The 22048-nt window shown below is 57.7% G+C and overlaps 2 protein-coding genes across 5 annotated transcripts; both read right to left on the reverse strand.

Annotated features, from left to right (window-relative positions):
- Positions 1–1395: 1395 nt before the first annotated feature.
- Positions 1396–13853, reverse strand: MAP4K2 (mitogen-activated protein kinase kinase kinase kinase 2). Of its 2 annotated transcripts, none has more exons than XM_072970243.1 (32): positions 13697–13853; positions 13522–13579; positions 13188–13278; positions 13037–13101; positions 12675–12730; positions 12304–12351; positions 12175–12217; positions 11700–11772; positions 11490–11621; positions 11346–11408; positions 10891–10972; positions 10692–10799; positions 10189–10267; positions 9855–9913; positions 9218–9261; positions 9095–9133; positions 8969–9002; positions 8737–8842; positions 8564–8652; positions 8441–8482; positions 8271–8355; positions 8105–8184; positions 7958–8018; positions 7753–7870; positions 3896–3954; positions 3700–3803; positions 3435–3612; positions 2660–2728; positions 2454–2540; positions 2169–2239; positions 2014–2069; positions 1396–1908 (listed from the first exon to the last, which is right to left on the reverse strand). In XM_072970243.1, the coding sequence occupies exons 1-32, from the start codon at positions 13790–13792 to the stop codon at positions 1821–1823; spliced, it is 2463 nt and encodes an 820-aa protein (XP_072826344.1). In that variant the 5' UTR covers positions 13793–13853; the 3' UTR covers positions 1396–1820. The 2 variants fall into 2 exon arrangements, with proteins under 2 accessions (XP_072826344.1, XP_072826343.1); XM_072970242.1 differs by having other exon boundaries at positions 2014–2087.
- Positions 13854–14111: 258 nt separating this feature from the next.
- On the reverse strand, positions 14112–20545 carry MEN1 (menin 1). 3 transcript variants are annotated; one of them, XM_006216675.4, is made up of 10 exons: positions 20479–20545; positions 19617–20077; positions 18465–18673; positions 18135–18263; positions 17806–17846; positions 17641–17728; positions 16838–16974; positions 16273–16408; positions 15662–15826; positions 14112–15447 (listed from the first exon to the last, which is right to left on the reverse strand). In XM_006216675.4, coding segments are annotated over exons 1-10 (1839 nt in total). In that variant the 5' UTR covers positions 20481–20545; the 3' UTR covers positions 14112–14976. The 3 variants fall into 3 exon arrangements, with proteins under 3 accessions (XP_006216737.2, XP_015105340.1, XP_072826345.1); XM_015249854.3 differs by having other exon boundaries at positions 20467–20530; XM_072970244.1 differs by having other exon boundaries at positions 20376–20498.
- Positions 20546–22048: the final 1503 nt, after the last annotated feature.

The raw sequence follows: 22048 nt of genomic DNA on the forward strand, positions 1-22048 counted from the left end.
CAAGAAGTCTGGAAAAATAGACGTTAGGAATCATATCCCTGTCGCCAACCCCATCTGGCCCATCAAATTCCCACTAGGTGGGAGCAGACAAACCATTCCAACTTGGAAGTTCCTCTTATCTCCCTTTGGGTCTCATGGAGAACACGGGGGTGAGTGCCCAGTGCACAGGAGCTGTGTCTCTACTCCTGATCTGACTCCCTGTTTCAGCTGAGAAACCACCCCCTGTCACTAAGTGTCAGGGCCCTGCTGGAGGGTGGACAACATGACAACCATGAGATGGCCCAGGGATCCCTGCCAGGAGTGCTAGGGACTGGGCTGCCATCTACCCACTGCCCACCCACTCATCGTTTCATTCATTTAACAAATATTTGTCAAAGGCCCACCAGGTGTAGAGTCTTAAAACACTTGCCTTGAATATTAGAAGGGAGGTTAATGAGGCCAAACAGGAGACCTGACCCTGGGCCTTTGCTCAAGCTCCTCACCCAGACCCAGGGCCTTCCCTCCCTCTGCAGCCCTGGTCCTGCCTGTGCAGCTGACTCTTCCTTTAAGGCCAGCTGCCATTGTGCCTCCTTGGCCTCACCTGCCCAAAGAATCTGGTCAAGAACAGCCTGGCCAGTGCCTGGGGCAGCAAGGGGCTCCCTGGACTCGGGGTACACAGCCCTCTAAGAGGGAACCGTGGGAAGATGACAATGCCAAGCACCAGGCTAGCAGTGGATGAGTGGATGTGCTCTCGAGATGCAGGCTCCAACAAGAAGGCCCGCCCCCCTCGCTGGGGGCTGATCTACATCTTGGTAGGGACCTCTCTGTGAGCCCAGTGGTTGGCTCTGAGGAAGCCCTCTGGGAATCCTTGTTAAACAGACATAGGCAGCTAGTCTTTTCAGAGTCTAGCCTGATCACACCCACGTTCCGCAGTCCTAGCCTGAGATAGCAACTGATACCTAGGCAGCAGGTAGGAGGCAGGGAGGCAGCCCCAGGCCTGGATAGGGGGACACAGGTTGTGGCAGGCTGTCTCCAAAAGCTGCAGCTTCCCTGGGGCTGGGTGGAGCAGCCCTTGGCCAGCCCCTCCTAGGCCCTTCCATCGGCCACCTGGTGAGATCCTATATGGGGCAGGGATGCCCTGGATGAATCCCTTTGTTCTGCTCCCCCTACCACCACCACATGACTCCTTGGCCACAAAAGAGGCCTCAGACTGCAAAGCTGAGGGCTCATTCTGAGCAGCAAAGCCCAGGAAGACACAGGCCTCCCCATCACCTCTGCCACCAGAACACTGGTGAGCCCCCTCCTTCCATAGTATATCCATAGCACCTGGTGCCACAGAACCACATGCTGGAGGGAGAGATGGAGGGAGAAGGGGCAGTGGGTTCAGCTCCTTCAGACCCAGAGGGACCAGCAGTGTAAAATCAAACCAGCTTTAATACCAATATAGTCTCTCTTAAATACTATGTTCCCCAGGACAGAGCGCAGGGGCAGGCTCTTGGCAGGAAGGGTGGAAAGGAAATGTGGAACAAAATGGAATGGATAGCCCGGGACCCACCCCATCCCTGCCCAGGGCCCCTGTCACAGGGCACTGGGGACTGGGCTGCCCGCAGGGGAGGGGAGGGGACAGCAGCTTCCTCTGGTGCAATCACAGAGGTGTGGGATAGGCTTCCCACCCCTCCCCAGCCCCAAAACTCTTCTCAGGAGTATTTCTGCCCTTTAGACCAGCAGAGCCGGTGGGGCACCTGGCTCCTCTGATCTGGGAGGGGCCCCTCTGCCTAAAAGAACTGCCGCTAAGGCACAGGGCAGGCGGGGGGCACCACTGGCCAGGCCGGCCCACTCGCTCAGTAACTGCTCTGATGGCCCATGAGAATGTAGAGGTTGCTGTGAGCCCCTGGTTTGTCGGTGGGAACGCTCTCAAGGATGATGTCTCTGCAGGGGAGAGAGAAGTGGAGGTGAGCCAGGCGGGAAGACACTTGGGCACGTCCATCTGGCCTTGGGGGCATTTGAAGGGGAGGCCAGGGCACTACATCCTACCTGTGGGCCCCAAGCACCCGGAAGATCCTCGTCTTGTCTGTGATCTCCTGGGTCACCTGGGAAGAAAAGGGGTGCTAAGGCCACCCCAGAGCATCCTCTCCTAAAAGGTGGGGACAACTGGATGGGGGGCCACCTGGTTCCTGAGTCCCACTCACCTCGTTGGTGTCTAGGCTGCGGCCTTGCATCCCATGTCTCCAGAAAGCCAGCACGCTGTCCTGCAGACACACTAGGAGGGGCCAGGCTACCATCAGCCCTGCGCCTGCCCTGAGGACACTGGCTCCTCCAGCTTCACCCTGGCCCCAGGTCTAGGCCACAGAGGTCCTCACGGATCGAGAGGGGCTGGGGGACCTGTCTCCGTGTCCCACTGCTGGCTCCAGGGCCACATCATGCGCTCCAGGCCAGGGATACTCCCCCCCCCCACCTCGGCCTGGTTCACTTACCCACAGTCTCAATGGGGAACTCAAAGGTCAACACAGGCGCCAGTGTGGCCGTGGGCTCGCCCAGCAGGTTAACAATCCTCACGCAGCCTGCATAGTGGGAGGTCTGGTGGGTGGGGATGTGGTGGCTCCCTTCCGGGGAGGCAGACTCACCTGGCTTCCCTTACCACCCACTTCTGCTACCCCAGCCCTGATCCCAGAACACTCACGGTCAAAGCAGACTAGGACTATGTCCCTGTCCACCTGGATCACCTGCTGGGCTGAGCCTGGGAGCCCCTCTGCAGGCAGAGAAGGGACACATGGCCTGGTTGAGCCACCAGCCCCACTTGGCTCCAAGAAGAAGACATCAGGGGTGTGGTACAACCAGTCATCACCACAAGCGCATCTCATGACAGCCCAATGGGGTCAGGATACCTAATCTCACTGCACAGCTGGGGCACTGAGGCTCACAGGGAGCAGGGGTGAGGTCTGGGGAGCCATGGGAGGGCAGGGGCTCCGGAGTCAGAAGAGCCAGGCTTCCTGACTCTGTCACTGTGTGACCTCGAATCTCTGAGCCTCAGTTTCATTTGTAACCCAGGATGCCTACCTTGCAGGCCATTCTGAGGATCAAGAAGGAAATCCCATGAGACCCCTGGCTTGGGGTCTGGGCTGCCGCAGGGCCTTGGTCCAGGGCACCTGCCCTCTCCTTAACCCACTGCCACACACTCCACTCCCCTGAGCTGTCCCAGCACCCAGTGTCCTGCTTCCTTGCTCAGAATGGAGGCCTCTGGTGCCCACCTTCCCCAGTTTGGCTCTGTCCCTATAGCCCCTGCATTGCTGGTCAGGTTTTCTTAGCTGCTGAGCACTTAGGTCTAATGAAATCCTTTACGGAGAGACCCAGCTAAAGGGAGGCTGGGAGCTTCAGGTCCCCAAGGTCTCCATATCTTCCCTCTATATATAACTAACACACACACACACACCCCCCAGCCTGGCCCTCCAGCTCACCAGGTGGTATGAGGACATCTGGCGTCAGGCCGGCCTCCAGGGGCAGGACATGGAACAGGACGCGGCAGCCGGGCCCCTCAGGACTCTCGGCCCCCACGCACACTTGCGGTAGCTCCTTCCCGTCCAGCACCAGTGGCTCCAGCATCCCTGCTGGGCTAGGCAAAGGGCTGGAGAAGTTCTGGGGGCAGGAGGGTTGCTCAGGTCTCTATTTCTCCCCTCAGGCTCCCAACCACCCACCTGAGGGACCCCCCGACCCGCACCGCACCTTCAGCAGCAGAAACTTCTGCAGCGGCTCATACCACTGCAGCAGGAGCAGGCTGGCAGGCAGCGCGGCCAACAGGAAAGTGCTGCCGGTGTGAGGGTTCCGCACTGTGAGAGAGGCAGGCGGTAGGCTTCGAGCTGTGCCCACACCCACCCCACCCTTCCCCTCCCCACCCTGGCCCGCCCTGCCCAGCTCTTACCCACACGACACTGCAGGCAGCCTTTGGTGTCGGGAATCTTGGTGGACAGGGCAAAGCGCCTGCAGGGATGACAATCAGGGCACGTGTCACGGGTGCCATGATGGGCAAGGCCCCGAAGAGTCCTAAGAAGTGGGTACTAACACCTTCCCCACCTTCCAGGTGGCTCAGAGAGGCAAAGCCACTTGCGAGAGTAACTGTGAAGCTGCAAAGCACACAGGATTGAAGCCGGGCCTCGGGCTCCAGCCCCTACCTTTCCAGCCTGGAGCATCCAGGCCAGTCCAGGGGTTTGATTCACAGAATTATCTCTCACTGTGTAACTTTAGACAAGTCACTTAATCCCTCTGTGCCTCAACTGCCTCATCTGTAGGCCGGGGATAACCGTGTTGTTCACCTCACAGGGTCACAGTGAGGACTGAGTTAAATCGGGGGAAGGGCTAACAGCAGAGCCCGACACTGCAGGTGCCCTCACACAAGGCTAGCTTTTATCATCCCATACTGTTACTTTCCCACTTATTTTCAGTCATTTTGGAAATCCTCTTTAGGCAAAGGCAAGGTATAAACAAAGAAATGGTGAAGAAACGAGGGCATGGAAGTACCGGGAGCCAAGGCAGGCTAGAGCTCCCCCAGCCGTCAGATTGCTCCCAGCGGGTCCCCACCCCACACACCGCAGTCACAGATGGGCAGGCCGGCCCCAGGAGGTGAAGACTCTCGAGAAAAGGGCAAACAGCCTGCCCTCAGCTGCAGGCTGTACCTCCTGGGCCCGTGGGTGGCTCACCTTGGTGATGGGGAGAAGTGGGGTCCTTGCTTTGGTTACTGACTGTTCCCCAAACCTCTAGGGGAACTTCCGAGCCTGTTTCTTCCTCTGGGGAACAGGGCTACATGTCAGCAGCCCTGCCAACTCCTCCCAGTGACCCAGGCCCTGTCTGCACCCTCTGCCAAGACATAGGCCCCACCAAGAAAGGCAACACCTCTCTCTCTCCCCATCTGTCCTCACCCTTCTCTTTCCCCTTGTTCCTTCCCTGGCTTTCGGATGGGATCGAGGAAGATATTTTGTGTTTTTTCTCCCTCCAACAACTAGAGATCTCCGGTTTTCACATTCGAAGCAGACACTATGACTTTGATTTCCCAAACACATGCCCAAAGCTGCCTGTGATAGGGGCTCTACTAAGGGGTCTGTTTCCTACAGGTCCTGAGCCAAAGCAGAGGTTGGCTCGGGACTGAGGTCAGGAAGCCCCAAAGCCACGGGGTTCCCGATGTGGTCCTTGAGAGGCCCACTGCACCACGGGCCTGGGCCCTTCATCACCCTAGCTGGTGTAGCCACAGCTTGGCCTCCCCTGCCCTCCCCACTGGCTTACACCACCCACCTGGCCACAAATGATAGACATCAAAGCCCACAGCACCCCCCAAGGGCTGGGGCCCCACTTGCACATTTCAAACTCCATGTGACAACACTGAACTCTGCTCCACCCATGGCTGATGACAGCTGCATCCTTCCCATTCCCCAGGCCAAAAACCTCGGAGTCATCCTTGACTCCTCTTTCTCTCCCATCCACCCATTGTCAGGAAATCCTGTTGGTTCAACTTTCAAAATAAAACTGGAGTCTGACCGCTTTTCACCTCCTTCACTGCTACCCTGATCCAAGCCACCAGCACATCCCACCTGATGGTGCAACAGCCCCCGGACAGGTCTCTGCTTCCACTTGCATCCCCTCCAGTCTACTCCCAGCACACCGGCCACAGGGACCCATGAAAACTCAGTCCATACCACTCCTCTGCAGCGGCCCTCAGGCTGCTCTGAGTCAGAGGCCAAGACCCCACTGTGGCTACAGGGCCCTCCCAGACCAGCTCCCTCTCACTCCATCAGCCTGGCCACTCCAGCCTCCCTGTTGCTCCTCATACCCACAGGCCCCACAGGCAGGCCCATTCCAGCCCCCAGGGCCTTTGCAGGAGGCATCCCTTCCCCAATCCCCCTCCCTCAGCCATCCTCCGGGCTTACTGCTTCGCCCCCCTCTCTGAGTCTTTGCTCAAACAGCACCTTCTCAGCCAGGTCCTTCCTGACCCTCCCTGTTTGAAACCACCTCCTCACTCTTCTCTTCTCCACAGAGCGCTTTCCCCTCTGCATCAATGCAGAACAGACTCCTTTCTCATGTTGTTGTCTCTTCACAGGGGAGTCCGGGGAATCTAAGGGTCTCTTAGATCCCAGCTGTATCTCACACAGCAAGACCCTGCCTCACACATACTAGCTGCTGAGGAGATGACCTGCTGAGGGACTGAGCGAGGGACTCCACCATGGATGTCCCCCTGCTCCAGGCACCAGACACCTCATAAATGCACAACATAATCTGCTCCTCTGGGGGTCTCCCTTAGCCTTGCTCTGATTAGTCCCCAAGTCCTGTCAAGCCCACTTCCTAAATGTCGCTCAAGTCCATCCAGTTTCCACCATCCCACATCCTCTGAGGTCACTACAATGGCCTCCTTTCCAGGTGCCCTCTCGTCAGCCTCCTACTCCAATTCATCCTTCTCACTGTCACCACAGCGGCCAGCAGACACTCCTGTTTTCACCTGTCCAGACAAGCCCCAGCTTCCGTCCAGCTCCAGGAGAGGGCATATGATCCAAGCCTGGCCCCATGAGACCCTCATCCCCTGGCCACAGTGACTGGCTGAGGGGTGGGCATGGACCTGAGCTAGGCCAATTCTGGTCCTCAGAACTTTGTGGGAATCACTTAGAAAGAGAGGTTCCATGGTTCTAAGAGGTCATTAGCCTGTGGAACACTGGCCTGGAACTGCAGGCAGCCACCACTGGACAGGAAAGCCTGCGTGAGAACAAAGGTGACAAGAGGAGAGCAGAGCCAAGAGATGCAGGAAGATGCCTGAGGATGCCACTTAAGCCTGGATCCAGGTGGGCCTGCAGGTGACCCTACTCCTACACAAGCCATTAAACTCCCATTTGTGCTTAAACTAGTGAGTTGAATCACCGGCAACAGGAAAAATCCTGATTGACATACAGAGAAATCCTTCTAAGATGCTCCCAGTGCCACTGCCAGTATGACCAAGCCCAGCTCCTGGGCCTGGCATCAGAGGAAGGGCTCTTCCACCTGTGCAGGTTGCTCTTGGGCCACTCCCTGCTCCCTCTTCAGGCCAAATACCTTACAGTCCCCAGATCGCCTGGGAGCATTCACACTAGTTCTTCCCTCTGCTAGAAGGCTGTTCCCTAACTCTTCTGCCTGGAAGACCCCTACACATTGTCAAACTCCACGAGGACTCCCCACCCTTCCCAGCACCCCCTCTAGCTCACCCCAGTCCCAGGTGCTGATTGTCATGGACTCATTCGGGTTTTTTTAATTATTCTTTTTAAAATTTTTAATCAGTCTTTCAATTTTTTTACTAAAAAAATTTTTTTGGGGAAAGGAAATTAGGCTTATTGATTAATTTATTTTAATAGAGGTACTGGGGATTGAACCCATAACCTTGTGCATGCTCAGCACACACCCTACCCCTGAACTCCACCCTCCCGGGACTCATTTGATTTGTTGTCCCCAAGCTCAGCCTCAGACCCGGCACACAGTCAGTCCTCAGGAAATAACTGCTCTACAGCCTACCCACTGCAGCTCCCACAGCTTGCCATGCACTTTCACATCCACTATCTCCTTCCCTCCCGACGGGGCCTGGGGGCAGGGGGAGCAGAGGCTACCAACTGGATTGACAGATGAGGAAACCCAGCCTCAGAGAGGCCAAGCAACATATCTAAGATCACAACAGCCTCAGTACCCAGCAAGGCCACATTCCAGCCCCAGCTCTGTCCCTGTGCCTCCCCCGCCTCCCCCATCCCTGCAGGGCCAGGCTCCCAGGTCCCTGACCTGGGGATGATGCGCTGGGTTAGGCGGTTGGTGGGGATGGAGAGGGGGACCTGTTGCTGTAGTCTCCGCTGCTCAAACAGGCCTGGGAGGTCATGGGCCCAGATATTTGTGGATATCCCTGTCGGGGGAGTGGAGGAGAGAGGGGCTCAGAGAGCATCAGAGGGCAGGGCGCAGGCCCCACCCCCTGCCTGCCCCCAACTGGTACCTGAGAGTGACAGCAGCACGTTGTTGACACAGTAGAGCCAGGTGCAGCGGTGAGAAATCAGCTGGAGGCCACAGGGCAGCAGGTGGACAGGGGTCAGCACCCAGGTCCCCCAGGGTCCTCTGCACCCCCCCAGCCAGCTGGGCTCACCTTCTCCAGTGTATCCTCATGCAGTTCATGCAGGTTGAGGGTATAGATGCCTTCATCAGCCCCCACCACCAGGAACTGGTCTGCAGGTTTGGGTATGGGGTCAGACAGAGCTGAGTCACGTCCCCTGGCCCAGGCTGGGGGTTCCTCCTCCCTGCCCCTGGCCTACCCCTGGTGACAGGGTGAATCCAGGTGACAGCTGCATGGATCTGCAGGGGGCAGCCATTGAAGACCTTGGAGAAGCAGGCGCCCATCTGGAGAGGACGCAAGAGGCCAGTGAGAAAGCATGGGGGCGGGGCAGCAGGCAAGGGCCAGCTGGGTTATGGGGCAAACACTTACATGCACCTTGGGGGTCGGGGGGAGCCCATGGCAGGATGACCTCTGGGAGGGAGGGAAGAAGTCAGGGCCAAGATGACACCCCTAGCCTCCCATCTCCCCAACCCCCCCATAGCACCCCCTCACCTCCTGATCTTCCCGGTGCTTCATGGTGGCCCAGGCAGTGGGGAGTAGTGGGGGGCTGTCAGGGCCTGGGAGAGGTGGGGGTTGGGTTCCTGCGGGCACAGACCTGCTGTAAATTCCCAGACCCCAGACCACCCCCTGGGCCTGCCTCCTGGTCCCCCAAGCCTGGGACTCACCTGGGAGGCTGGATTGGAGGTCCTCAGCTGGAGGCTCAGTGGGGGATGACCCCAAGAACGGGGCCCTCTTGATGGTTCCTATGGTGTCATCTGGGGAATCTAGCTCCTGGCAGGAGGGTCAGGGGACCCAGCCCAACTGTTAGCAGGTCACCCTGTAACCTATTCCCACCCTAACTGTACCCTCTATGGCACTGCCCCCCATCCCCTGCTCTAGCCTCCCTCTTCTCTGTACCTGGAGTTCCAAGGCTGGCCGGATGGTCAGGCTCCTGTAGGGGACAAATCAGAGGGAAACGAGGTGTGAGATGTGACTGGGCCCCAGGCCCAGCCACCCCACCTCTTCTCTGAGCCAGCCTCTCACCTTTCCTCCAGGGCCTCCTGGACTGACTGCAGCAGGCTCCTGGGCAGAGCAGGGAAGGGGTCAGAAGTCAGCCTCTCCTCCTGCCCCCGCCCTTCCCCTGCAGCTTCCCTCTCCCTCACTCACCCACTCAGCTCCTCCTTTCCCAGCAGCGTCCACTCCTCCTCCCACTGTGGGGAAACCGAGTCAGAAAGACCGGGAGAGGGGCAGAGAGACAGAGAGGCTATGTGGGAGGGCGCTGGAGAGATTGGGAAGAGAAAGACGGCAGACAGATAGACAAATGGAAAGTGAGATGGTAACAGGCAAGAGAATCATGAGGGAGCGAGAGAAACAAGGGGCAAAGAAATTGTGAAAGAGAGACAAACAAACAGAAAAAGAACAAGACAGATAGTGAGAGAGAAAGACACAGACCGAGGCTGTGGGGGCGAAGAGAGACGCTGATAACCAGAGAGCAGAGATGGTGAGTCAGGGAGGAACATGCAGAACGGAGTGGGAGGGGTGCTCCCAGGGTGTGACAGGCTCACGTTTTAGAAAGCACGGTCACCCTGCCACCCACAGCTGACTGTCCAATAAAAAAGAACTGGCCCCAGGAAGGAGCCCTCAGCCTTCCATGTCCCTAGGCGGATGGGCCTGCGTGGATAGCTTTCCCAGGCCCGGGGGCCAGGCTGCTGCTGCTTCAGGACTCCTGGATTTGAGGTACTCGGCCGCCCACAGCTCCTTAACCCGGCCCTGCACATCACCCAGCCCACAGCCAGCCCCTCACCGGCTCGTTCAGGGGGTCTGTTTCCTTCCTGCGTGGGGCACCGAATTTCACCTGGTGAACTAAGGGGCCCGAAAACAGGGGTTAGGGGGCCAGTCTCAGGACTGACCCCTAAACTCACAACAAATCCACACACACAGCCCTTCTTAATCCATACTCACAGTCCCCACCACATCCACACACAGCCCCCCAATCCATACACAGCCCCCAATCAAATCCACATACACAGCCCCCCAATCCATACATATAGCCCCCCCGAATCCAAACACATCCCTCCTAGTCCACACATCCCCTGCCCCCCACCAACTCCACACATGGTCCCCACCAGAAGACTCACATTGGATCTCTGAGGGTGTCCTCTCAGCTGGGCCGTGCTGCCCCCGGGAGTGAATGGTGTCGGGGAACATGTCATAAGTCTACAAGAGAACACAGACGGTGGACACACGCCCGGCGTGCGCCTCACACCAGATATTCCTTGAGGTGCTTTACACACACTGATACGTCTATTTTCACAACAATGCTCTGAGATTAGTTTGACAGATTAAATGACACCCTCATTTCACAGATGAGAAAACCAGCACAGAGAGGCAAGTAACTTGCCAAAGATCACAGAGAAAGTAGAAGACAGCTTAGCTAATGTCACGGTCATGCTGTGCCAAGGGCAGGAACCTGTCACAGTGGGGCTGTAAGGAGGCAAACCCACCCAGGGAAGATTGCTAGTGGGTGGGCTCAACCGAGCACCCTGTGCTGGAAATTCACAAGTTAAAGGGACCTACATCACCGTTGCACTCCTTACAACCACGCCAGGCCAAGACCCAGTCCCCAACTGCCCTCTCTTACCTCCAGGTCACAGTCTTCCGGGGAGGGGGTTCCCAGGTGGGTGTCATTGGCCTTGTCCAACAGCTGTGTGAGGAGAGCCCGAGGGAGCTGCTGGGTAGTGAAGGGGTGCTGGAGGATGGAGAGGGGTACAGGTTGGTCCCTGGCCTCCAGGTCCCTGCTTTTGTGCATCGAGCCCCCTGCCCCATCCCCTGCCTCCCACCTGCAGAAGCTTCTCTGCTGTTGGCCTCTTCTTGGGGTTCTTGGTCAAGGCAAGCTTGAGGAAGTGATGGAAATTCTGGGTCCTAGTGGGCATAAGAGCCCCGCCCCCAGGCTCAGGTTAGCCCGTGGGCAGGGCATCCTGCCAGCTGCCCCCTGCCACCACTCCAGATGAGTCTGCTGGGCCCGCCCAGGAAGAAGCTAGCCTAAGGCCAAGTGCAGCTGGCCTGAGCAACACTGCTGTTGCGACATGGCAGCACCTCCATCATTAACCATCTGCCCCTCTTCCCTGTTCACACCGGGTCACCAGCCCAGGCCCCTCCCACAGATGGTCTGTGGAGGCCCAGGGAGGACAGGGCCCTTGAGGCTGCACCCTGGGAGTTGGCAGGAGGCTCCTCCGCCCCTAGGGAGCTTGGCTAAAAAGGGGGCCCCAGCAGGGGATACGGTGTGGACCCTCACCAGCGAGTCTTGTCTCTCAGCTTCGGCGGCTGGAAGCTGCTCTTTGACATGAGCATCAAGGCCCTGTGGAGACCACAAGGTCAGGGATCGGGCAAGAGTCAGCAGAGCTCTCGGGGTCAGGACAGGGGCAAGTGTTCAGCTGACCTCATGGGGTGCAGGTGGAAGAGAGGAGGCTGCAGCTCGCCCAACTCGATGGCGGTGATGCCCAGGGCCCAGACATCACATAGCTCGTTGTAGCCACCTTTGCGCTCCACAGCAGCCACCTCTGGGGCCATCCTAGAGGTGGGGTCACAGATGAGATGACCAGGTGCCCTACTGCGGCCCCCACCCCATTAGCCAGAGGTGTAGCCTCACCAGTATGGAGTCCCAATGAAAGACCTCCTCTTAGCCACAGATGCCGTCAGCTCGCCTGACACCCCAAAGTCAGCTGCAAGGAGAAAGACCTGCTCTCACCCAACCTCTGGCTGCCACTCCCCCCCAGCCTCCAGGGCTCAGGCTCAGGATGCACCTGGCGTGGCTCAGGCAGCAGGAGGCCCAGGTTCAGTTACAACTGCTACAGGCACAAGGTAAACCCAGGTCCCCTCCTGGGAGGGGTCAACCACCGTCTGTCTATCCCTGACCCAGTGTCTGGTCCCATGTTAGACTCCATAGACCCAACCACATCTGACTTCTAGCAGGAAGGGAGAACTGTTCCACTTTCTAAATGGGGAAACTGAGGCTCAAGTGGTGAAATGACTTGCCCAAGGACAAGGAGCCCCTGAATGCAGGCTCTAAGACTCCAGCAGCTCCCACAGAACCCTCACCCTGATTGTGTCCCCAGGGTACTGACCCAGCTTGACATCTCCCTGGAGGGTGAGGAGAAGGTTGGCTCCCTGTGGGAATGGAGGAGAGAGAATCCCGTCTGGTGCCCCCGAGAGCCTCCTCCTCCCTCCCACAATGCTCTTGGCCAGAACCCTACCTTGATGTCTCGGTGGATCTTCCCCTGAGAATGCAAGTGGTGCAGCCCCTGGAGGCAAAGAGGTGCCCCTGAGAGCAGCTACCCAGCACCATCCCACCTCTCCTGAACCCCCTCTGAGGACTGGGGCCCCCCACCCAAGCCGCTTCCTCCTCCCCTCTCCCCAAACAGGAAGTTACTGAGCCAAGAGGGAAATGGGCTGCTTCCGGCAACAGGGCTGGGGCCCCTTCCCCCCAGGACCCACAGCCCCTCAGGCCAGCTCTGCCAGAGGAACTCCACCCTCCACCCCCTCCAACATACACACACTGGCCAACTGGGCTCCCTGCCCTGCTCCTGGGGATTAGGGGTGTGAGTGGCCTAATGGGACCAGCTACCTTCAGTGCCTCTCGGCAGACGTAGGCAATCTGCCGTTCCTCCAGGGGCCCAGTGGCTGAAATGGAAAGGGTTAAGGGCTGGCCTGGGGGTCAGAGAGATATGCTGACCCTCCCAGGCTTCACCCTGTGTAGGGGAAGCAGTAGGCACTGCTAGGTGAAAGGACAGTTGGCCACATCCCCTCCCAACATAGGCTGGGATATAGAGCCCAGAGAAGAACAGCATTTCTCTCAAGGTCACACAGCCACTGAGGAGTGAAGAGGGGCCCAAGTCCAGGGCCTCAGGTCTCCCTTCCTGCCCTGTGTTGGGGTGCGGCATGAGAAGAAGGCTGTGGCCCTCTGGGGCCTGGGATCCCAGTCCTCACCGTGGTAAATCTCCTGCAGGGACCCCCCTCCGCAGAACTCCATGCAGATCCACAAGCGGTCATTCCTGGGGTGACACAGAGCTGGGGTGGGCACATGGCAGGGCCACATGGGGGCTGCCTGGGGGCAGGCAAGGGGATAAAGCAGCCTCACCTAAGGTAGCTGCCAATGTAGGCCACCACATTGGGGTGGCGGCACTCACGCAGGATGGTGATTTCCTGCTGGAGGGAGCTGATGTCGTCCCCTGGGAAACATAGGACATCATGAAGGAGGCCGTACAGGGGTCGCCCTAACTCAATGCCCTCATCTGCAAAATGGGCACAGAGTGTCTCCTCTCTCCAGGCCAGACAGGTAGGTGCCAGCCCACAGTACTTCTGGGGCTTGCTTCTCAAGGGGTCTCGGAAATGTCAACTCTCCGCCCCTCACACCGCGCCGCGCGACGCTTCGTCCTCCCTCTAGCTCTGAGGCCCTGGCCCCGGGCCCTCACCTGGGTCTAGCTTGACTATCTTGACCGCCGCCAGTTCGGACGTGACGGTGTCGCGAGCCTGCAGGAGCGGAGGGGGTGAAGCGGGATGAGGAGGGGGCGGGGCTGGGGGCCGGATCCCGCCGCAGAGCGCGCACCCTCCTCGCCTCTCTCCCGCCCGTCCGGCTGCCCGGCGCACCTTGTAGACGTCGCCATAGGTCCCGGCCCCCACGCGCTGCAGCAGCTCGAAGCGGTCCCGCGGATCCTGCAGCGACACGTCCCGCAGCAGCGCCATGGCCCGGCGCCGGGCGGGAGCGAGCTGCGGAGCCGGCGCGGGGCGGCGCGAAGCGGGGCGGGGCGGGACCACCGGTGGCTCCGAGGCCGCGGGGCGGGGCCGGGGCGGGGCGGGGCAATGCCGGGGATGCCCCGCCGCCCAACCGGGAGGAGGCGCCCGCGGGACCGGCCCTCTGCAGCGAGGGGCAGCCCCTGTGCCGGGCGGAGTCGACGGCGCCGAGGCTCTTCCGCCGCCACCGGTTCCTCGAGCTCTACAGGTGGGGAGCCCGAAGCCCAGAGGGCCAGAAAGCAGAGGAAAGGGGGGGCGCTCCACCTCCAAATTCCCAGATGAAACACGGACTACTTTTATTTTTTTTTTTTACAAAATGTATTCATCTTCCTTGGAACTGAAAAATAAATCTATGTACAAAACAGGAAGAGATCAGGCTCCCCTCACCCACTCACAAACCCCTGCAGATTTCCTCCGGGGTCACCCGAGACGGGCTGGACCTCGGGGAGGTTCCCAGAGGGTCGGAAGAGAGGTCTGCTCTGATCTGGGGCCAGTTTGGTCAGGAAGGGGGCAGGGCTCAGGATTCTCACAGACCGGGAGCGGAGTTTCGTGTCCCAGGCTCGTAAAATAGGGAAGGGAAGAAGCTAGGATTTCCAAATTCTGGAAGCGTTACATAGGTTCTTAGCAGTAGGGAGCTTGGATTCCCAAGGGATGGAATTCTGAAGTGCGGAAATATACTCCTACGGGTTGATTGGGGTCCTTGGTTCCCGAGCTGTAAGCGGGACCTATGCTTCTAGGGTTTAGGACGAAATCTCAGCCCTTTGGGCTGGAAGCAACCCTGAGCCAACACTGGTCAGGCCGAAGGTTAGAGCCTCGTTCTGAGGTGGAGCCTGAGTTTTCCGTGATTGGACCTTTAAAGATTGGTGATGGGCTCAGGGTCATATTTCAGTTGGCCGGCTGGGATCCTGGGGGATGGGCTCTATATTCCAATGACTGGGCTCAGCCCTCGGTTCGTGCTCTGGGGTAGAGTCTACTCTGGGAACCAGCAGCCTCGGTTCCGGGTAGGGGTGGGGCCCGGAGTCTAAGCCTAGGCCCTCTTGGCCGGGGGCGGAGCCTGGGCTCGCTAAGGGCTGGGAGGGAACCTCATCCGGATTGAGGGCGGGCTCCCCGTAGGCCGATAGGGAGTCCGGGGTACTTCAGAGGCCCTTGCGCTGCCGCTTGAGGAAGGACAGAGTGTAGTCGCTAGGTGTAGACACCTTCTGCTTCTTCATCTGCACTTGAGACTGCGCCGTGAGCTGCAGCTTGATGGCGCTCGAGTTGATCTTAGTGGCCACAAGCAGCTCCTTCATGCCCTTCATCTTCTCGCTCTGGAAAGTGAGCACCGGACCCTCCGGTGGCGGCGATGCGGCGGGAGCTGGCGCCGGAGCCGAGCTGCCGCCTTCAGGGCCGCGGGGAGTGCCCGGGACCGTCCCTGGGGGCTTCCGAGGGGGTCCTGGCACCGCACTGGGAACTTTGTCCAGCGCTGGCTTCTTAGGCGGCGGTGGCTCCTCGGGCTTGGATTCCCGCCGCGGGCCCCGCCGCCGGCCTTCTCGGGCTTCCTCGCCCCATGGCTCCTCTGCCTCGGCTGCCTCCGCCTCGCGGCTCACTATCCGTACCTTCTGCCGCACCTGGGCCGAACACGGAGGGCATGCTGAGGAAAAGGCTGCAGGCCAGCGGCTAGAACCCTAGGACCCAGCCTGGGCCATCTTGTCATGGGGCCTCAGTCTCAGCTGCACCCAAAGGGGATGGGCAGATCCCCTTCAGGGCTACAAAGGTTCTGACTCCCCTGTAGCTGCTGTCACCACCTGTCCTCCCCAGCCACCCTGCACAGCTGCCCCTCACCTGTCCCTCAAAACGGCCTAGGGACTGCACGAGGAAGGTGGCCCAGCCCACGTGCAGCACAGGCGTGGGGCTGCCCTCTTCCCATTTGCAGATGCCATCGTAGAATCGCAGCAGATGGGCGAAGCACTCTGGGTCCTGGAGGGCAGAACCCTGGCTCTGGGTGCCCTGGGAAAGGGGGAAAGGGGGGCACAGTTCAGACCCCATTACTCACCCCTTATCAGAGGCACAGGCCAGACCTCTTACCAAGGCAAAGAGCCATGGGTCTGGAAGATGGGAGCACAGGTGGAGAGAATTCTTAGAACCTCTTTCCTTTTACAAAATCAATCCTTAGTCAGGACTTGGGGGAAGGGAGGAACCATCCCTGACCTCCACCTCACCCCCTCAACTGAATGAGGGACACTGACCATGAAAGAGATGGGCTTCCACCCCATTTACCTCAGGTCCCTCAAACCCAGGCCCAGGACATCGGCAACTACATAAAAGAACACAGCTCTCATGTTGGGCCACCTTCCTTGTGCAGTCCCCAGTCCTATGCAGCAGTGCCACGTCCTGTGACTGGGGGCCCTGCTCAGGTGGGAAGGTGAACACCGGCTGGAGCTCCAGCCCTTCACCTGGCTCTGCTCCCCTGGCCGCTCCTCGCCAGCCTCCAGCAGGCTGGCTGCTTCCTTCAGCAGGTTGGGGATGACATCATTGGCTACTTCAAAGAACTCCTTGTAGATCTCCTCGTCTTCACGGCAGTAGTTGTAGCTGTGAGAGCAGTAGGGCACTGTGGGGTCTCAGTCATGGCGGGTACCCCCAGGGACCTGGTAGGGGTAGAGCCCTGGTTTCTTTTCCGGGGTCATCCAGGGACCAGGTGAATGGCTGGGGTCCTCACTCCAAAATGATGGTATCTGTGTCAGCCCAGAGCAAGAATGAGGAGAGGGGCAAAGGGCTGGGGATGCGGGTTCCACAGCTGGACGATGATGGCTGGAAATTAGGAGAGGGGAGGGAGGGAAGGAAAGGTGTGAGGCCCTCATTAGGGGTCCCTATCTCTGGTGATGGTGGCCTTGGCTGTCTAGTGACTGGATGGACAGGGCATAGAGCTTGGGACCCAGGCCTTACTCCTGTAGGAGGGTGGTTGGAAATTGGGTGGAAAGGGAAGAAGGCTGGGCTGAGGCCCTGTAGGGGGATCCTCACTCCTGGATGACAGTGGCCGTGTCAGCCCAGGCCTGCAGGGCTTCGCGCACATTGCGGTTCCGACAATGGTAGCCAGCCAGGTACATGTAAGGGTAGATGTGCTCATCCCGGTAGTAGGTCTTGGCTGAGGCAATGCCCTGGGGATAAAGCAGACGGGCCTTAGGGAGGCAGCCCCCAGCTACCCCAAATGGCACAAATGTTCCACTGGATCACGCCCAGGAGGGGCAACAGGCAGATCCCAGGGAGTCTTATCTCCAAAGTGACCTCACCCACCCCATCCTCTCTACCAGGTGCTCCTCCCGGGGTTTGCAGGTCTGCTTGCTGACACCTGGGCCAGACTGCAGCAGGCACCCCACAGAACAAGACCTAGGAAGAGGAGGGGTCATCCTTCGAACTCAGGGTCCACCCCTTTACCGGCTTTCCCATACACTGCCACACAAACACTAAGGCCCTCCAAGCCCAGCCCAACGTCCACCCTAACCCCCAGCCCCACCAAGTTAACACCCCCTCCTCAGTGCTCTCACCACATTTGATCTCTACTATATTCCAGGAAATATAATGACAAGCAGTAGAAAAGGTAGGGCTAAGGAGACAAACCCAGAAGAGGGAACCCAGAACACCCCTTAGATAACCCTGACTGCACTGAATATGCACATGGTAAATACAAAATGGGGATTGCATAGACAACACCCCCCCAACACACATAAAGTTCTCTCCTCACCTGCCCCCACCCAGACCCCAGGTAGAAGGGGACCCAAGCCATTGTTGGGCCTCCCTTCTATACCCTCCTGAGATGTCCCCACCTTGTGGTAGAGGGTGAGTGGGTCTGGCCGGCCAGGGGTGGGCTCCAGCTCCTCTAGATCTGCCAGGTTCCCCAGCGCCATAGGGTACCTGGGAAAGGCTCATGAGTCCTGGCTGCCCCCAAGCACACACCTTGAGGCCCAGCCTGGCCATTTCCCCATACTCACCTTTCCAGATGTCCCAGGTCATAGAGCAGCCAGAGCAGCTTCTAGGGGCCAAAGGAGAGAAGAGTGAGCTGGAGGATGAAGAAGGGTTCTCAGTCTACAAAGCAGAGGGGTTGGTCCAGGACCAGAAGGGGTCTCCCACTGGGTGGGAAAAGCCAGAATTCGGGAACTAGCCCCGTAGAGGAGTCAAAGCCCTTTCATGTCTCAATTCCTCCACCCAAGAGCCCTGGGAAAATCCAGGCCAGGAATGATTCACCCAGTTACAGAAGAGGAAGCTGAAGCTCAGGAAGGGAAAGTGCCCTGGCGTGCAGGGTCCCACAGGCACCCCTCACCTGCTGCAGCTGCAGCAGCTCCAGGGAGTCGGTGTGCAGGTCAATGGAAGGGTTGATAGCACACACCATAAATGCCACCTCCATCTTGCGGTCACAGCGCATGTATGATCCTTTCAGGTACAGCCAGCTCTTGGGAGAGGACAAGACCAGATGTCACATGATGGCCCGCCTGTGCCTGCTCTAGGGAATGGCAGTCAGGAAAGGGGCCCTCCCCTTCCTGACATATGTAGGTGGCGATAGGAAGAGGGGAGTGTGGCCCAAGAAAGTAGAGCTCCTTGGGTGGCTTGGGCTAGGAGAGTGGGAAGGGGACAAGGTGGGGGGGGGGAATACCCGCTCAGCCACACCCGCGTTGACCGTCTGGCCCCTGCGATCCTCGTTGCCCTTGCCATGCCAAGTGACCTCAGCTGTCTGCTCTCCATTGGGCCCAAATACTACCCAGGCGTGGTCTTCAGATAAGGCCAAGTGGACATCCCGGAGACCCAGAGCCTGGCAGGCCCCCACCACGGCAAAGGCCACACCAGAGCTGTCTAGTTTGGTGCCTGTGGAAGGGGAAGTAAAGAGAGAGGGCTCTCTGAGCTCTGGCCTGGAGGAAGGGGCCAGGTAGTAATGGGCCATGCTCTCTCCCGCCCTCATTTCCAAGCCTGTGCCCAAACCTCAGGTGCTCCTGCCCCTCATCCCTCTATCCCTTTCCACCTATGTGTTCAGAGCCTCTCCCTCCCCCTTCACATTCCCCATCCCCAACAGGAATTGGACTTTCATAGCTCCACTTAGCTTTTGACCCTCTCTTTCTCTGCAATTGCATTATGTATTTCTGCTAATTTAAGGATTTCCTCATTTTTTTGCACCTATTAGGTCATAACAGGGATGGCAAAAACAGGACACTCTGGCCAACACTTTTTACACACCCACTGGCAGGCACTCCTAATTTATCTCTGTACTCTTTTCCTGCTAAGTTCAGAAGCAGCCTCAGATTCCAAGACCTGATGGCTAGTCAACTGGGCTTGGAACAAAGAGAAAAGCTTGTTGCAAGCCCTGAGCCTTAAGCTTCTTGAGGTGAAGCCCTGGTCTGTTCACTTACAAAACATGTTCATAGATATTTCATTTAATTGTCTCAAATGTAGCCCAATTTTGGCTCCTTACTCCCCAAATCTGCAGCTGCACCTTTGTGCCTCAGGCTGGGCTGCAGGACTCCTGTAGCTGTTCAATGGCAAGGAGGAGGGTGCTAAGGGTGGGCTAATGGATTTGGAGTCAAGTGATTGGGGTCCAGAACCAGCCCTGCCATTCTGTGTGACTTTGGCAGATCACTTCCCCTCTCTGGGCTTCAGTTTCCCTAGCTGCAGAGGGGAACATAACACTTGCCCCACCTCACAAGGCTTACAGGTCTCAAAAGGGCTCTGTAAACCATACATTGCTGCGAAGAGGTGGGCCAAGGTTATCAGGTGTGACAGGATTCTCGCCCCTTGCCACCTGTCGGGCTCCAACCTGTGATGAAGCTGAAGAGGGACTGGATGTGGGCCCGATCCTTGAAGTAGGAGCGGCTGAGACTGTTCCAAATGACATCGGAGACCTTCTTCACCAGCTCGCGGCTGGAGACGCCCCCTTCTCGCGGGTAGAGAGAGAGGTCGACCGCGCCGCGGATCTGGGCGGTGAAACGGGCATAGAGCGCGGCGATGATGGAGAGGTCGGCTACAGGGAAGTAAGTGAGGCCGCCAGGAGGGTCAGGCGCAGGGCTGGGCTGGAAAGTGAGCTCAGGCACGTTGGTGGGGATGACGCGGTTGACAGCTAGGAAGTGCTCCACGAAGCCCAGTACCAAGGATAGGAGTACCAGGTCCGGCTCCTCTCGGCCCAGCTCAGCAGCGAACAGGCGCACCACGTCGTCGATGGAGCGCAGCGGGAACAGCGTCTTCTGGGCGGCCTTCAGCCCCATGGCGGCGGGCCTCGGCCTGCGGGCGAGCAGTGGGAGGGAGGGTCGGGTGGGCACGGCAGAGGAGCCCCCTCCTTAGGCTCGGCTAGCGTTCCACACCCCCTCCACACACATACAAACACAAACCCTTGCTTCCCCGCCCCCTTCACGCTCCGCTCATCTGTTCCCCTTCTTTCGTCGAAGAGACCCCCTCAGCCGAGGCTGTAGGGCCTCCTTGTCCCGCACAACCCCAGGAGCCCCGGCCCCGACAGGGGTGCGCCCCTAGGACCCCGAGGAGGACCCCCAATGGCCGCCCTGCCCCCTTTCTGCGACCGTACCCCCGGGGCCCTAGAGTCTGTCTGGAAGGCGCCCCTAGGCCAAGCCCCCCAAATCCCAAGGAGAGTCCTGGCCTCGGTCCCCCGCGCCCACCTCTGCGCTTACATCCCACACAAGGCACCGCGGCGCCCGCCGCCTGGAGCCTGCTGGGAAATGCAGTTCCGCCCCTCGGGCCGCATTGCCTGCCGGGAAGTAGAGTCCGGGGCCCTCTCCTGCCCTTGCCAAGTCTTGAAATGGTGGCCGGGCCGGCCGGGCCGCAGTGGCTTATGGGAGTGGTAGTCCCGCTGCTCTGGAAGCCGCGGAGGTAGGTGAGGAATGGAGGGAGCGCCACCTTCCTGAGGTCCTCAGGGATTCCATTTCACGCAGACCAGGTAGGCATAGGAACAGCAGTGCATCCTGGGAGATGTAGGCCCGGGAGGGAGCTGGCATCCTCTGGCCGTCAGTTTTGTTAAGTTATCAAGTGTAGGCAAGATGTGAGGAAAACAGGTACTTTCAAATACTGCTGGAGTACTGTAAATGTGTTCAACCACTTTCGTTGGATATTTCTCAGTATCTAGTAACAGGTAAATGTACCTACGCTATGGCTAGCACTCTGTCCATGAGAAAATCTAACATATATGCAAAGAGGAACATGTAAAGAACCATTGTAATTATTTGTAATAGAGTAAAAGAAGAGCAGGGTAGCTCTATGCATCCTAAAATGGATCTTCAAGGTATATTGTTGAAGGAAAAAAGCTGCAAAACAGTATGTATAATAGAGTAGTATTTACATTAACATTTTAAAACTTCAAAACAATACTAAATAATTTCTACAGAATCATTCATTCACTTATTCATTTAACAAACAGATTTTTGGAGCCTACAATGGGCCAACCACTCAGTCCCAGGCACTGGGTATATAGCAGTGAATAAAATTGATCAAATTCCTTCCCTACCTCACCTCTGTGGGGTTTTTCCCCCAAATCCATTGGTCTAGTCTAATCATGAGAAAAATCCGGCAAACCCGAACTGAGGGACATTCAGTCTGGTCATACTTAGTTCTCCTCAAAAGTGTCAAGGTCATGGTGGGGGAGGGTATAGCTCAGTGGTAGAGCACGTGCATGCATGAGATCCTGGGTTCAATCCCTAGTACCTCAAGTAAAAAATAAAATAAATAAATAAACCTAATTACCTCTCTACCCACCCCCCCACACACACAAAAGTGAAAAAATAAGTGTCAAGATCATGAAAGGCAAGGAGAGACTGAGGAACTGTTCCAGATTAGAAGACACTAAGGAGACAGGACCACTAAATGCAATGTGGTGTTCTGGATTGAATCCTGGACCAGACAAAAGGACATTAGTGGAAAAACTGGGGAATAAAGTGGTTGACTGTCCAGCTTTCCCAGGACTGAGGGGACTTCAGAGGAATAGAACTTTCATTTTTAAAACTAAGCTAGTTAAGTCTTGGGAGCCCTACTTATGAAATTCAAATAAAATCTGTAGCTTTGTTCATAGTTTTCATCAATAAGTTTTTATAAACATACCATATTGTATGTTTTATGAGGGGGAGGTATTAGGTTTATTCATTGATTTATGTTTGGAAAAGGTACTGGGGATTGAATCCAGGACCTCGTGCATCCACCACTTGAGCTCTACCATCCCCCTAAACATACTATATTGTATAAGATGTTAAC

Source organism: Vicugna pacos, chromosome 10 (genome assembly GCF_048564905.1).
Source record: "Vicugna pacos chromosome 10, VicPac4, whole genome shotgun sequence".
Classification (NCBI taxonomy): Eukaryota; Metazoa; Chordata; class Mammalia; order Artiodactyla; family Camelidae; genus Vicugna; species Vicugna pacos.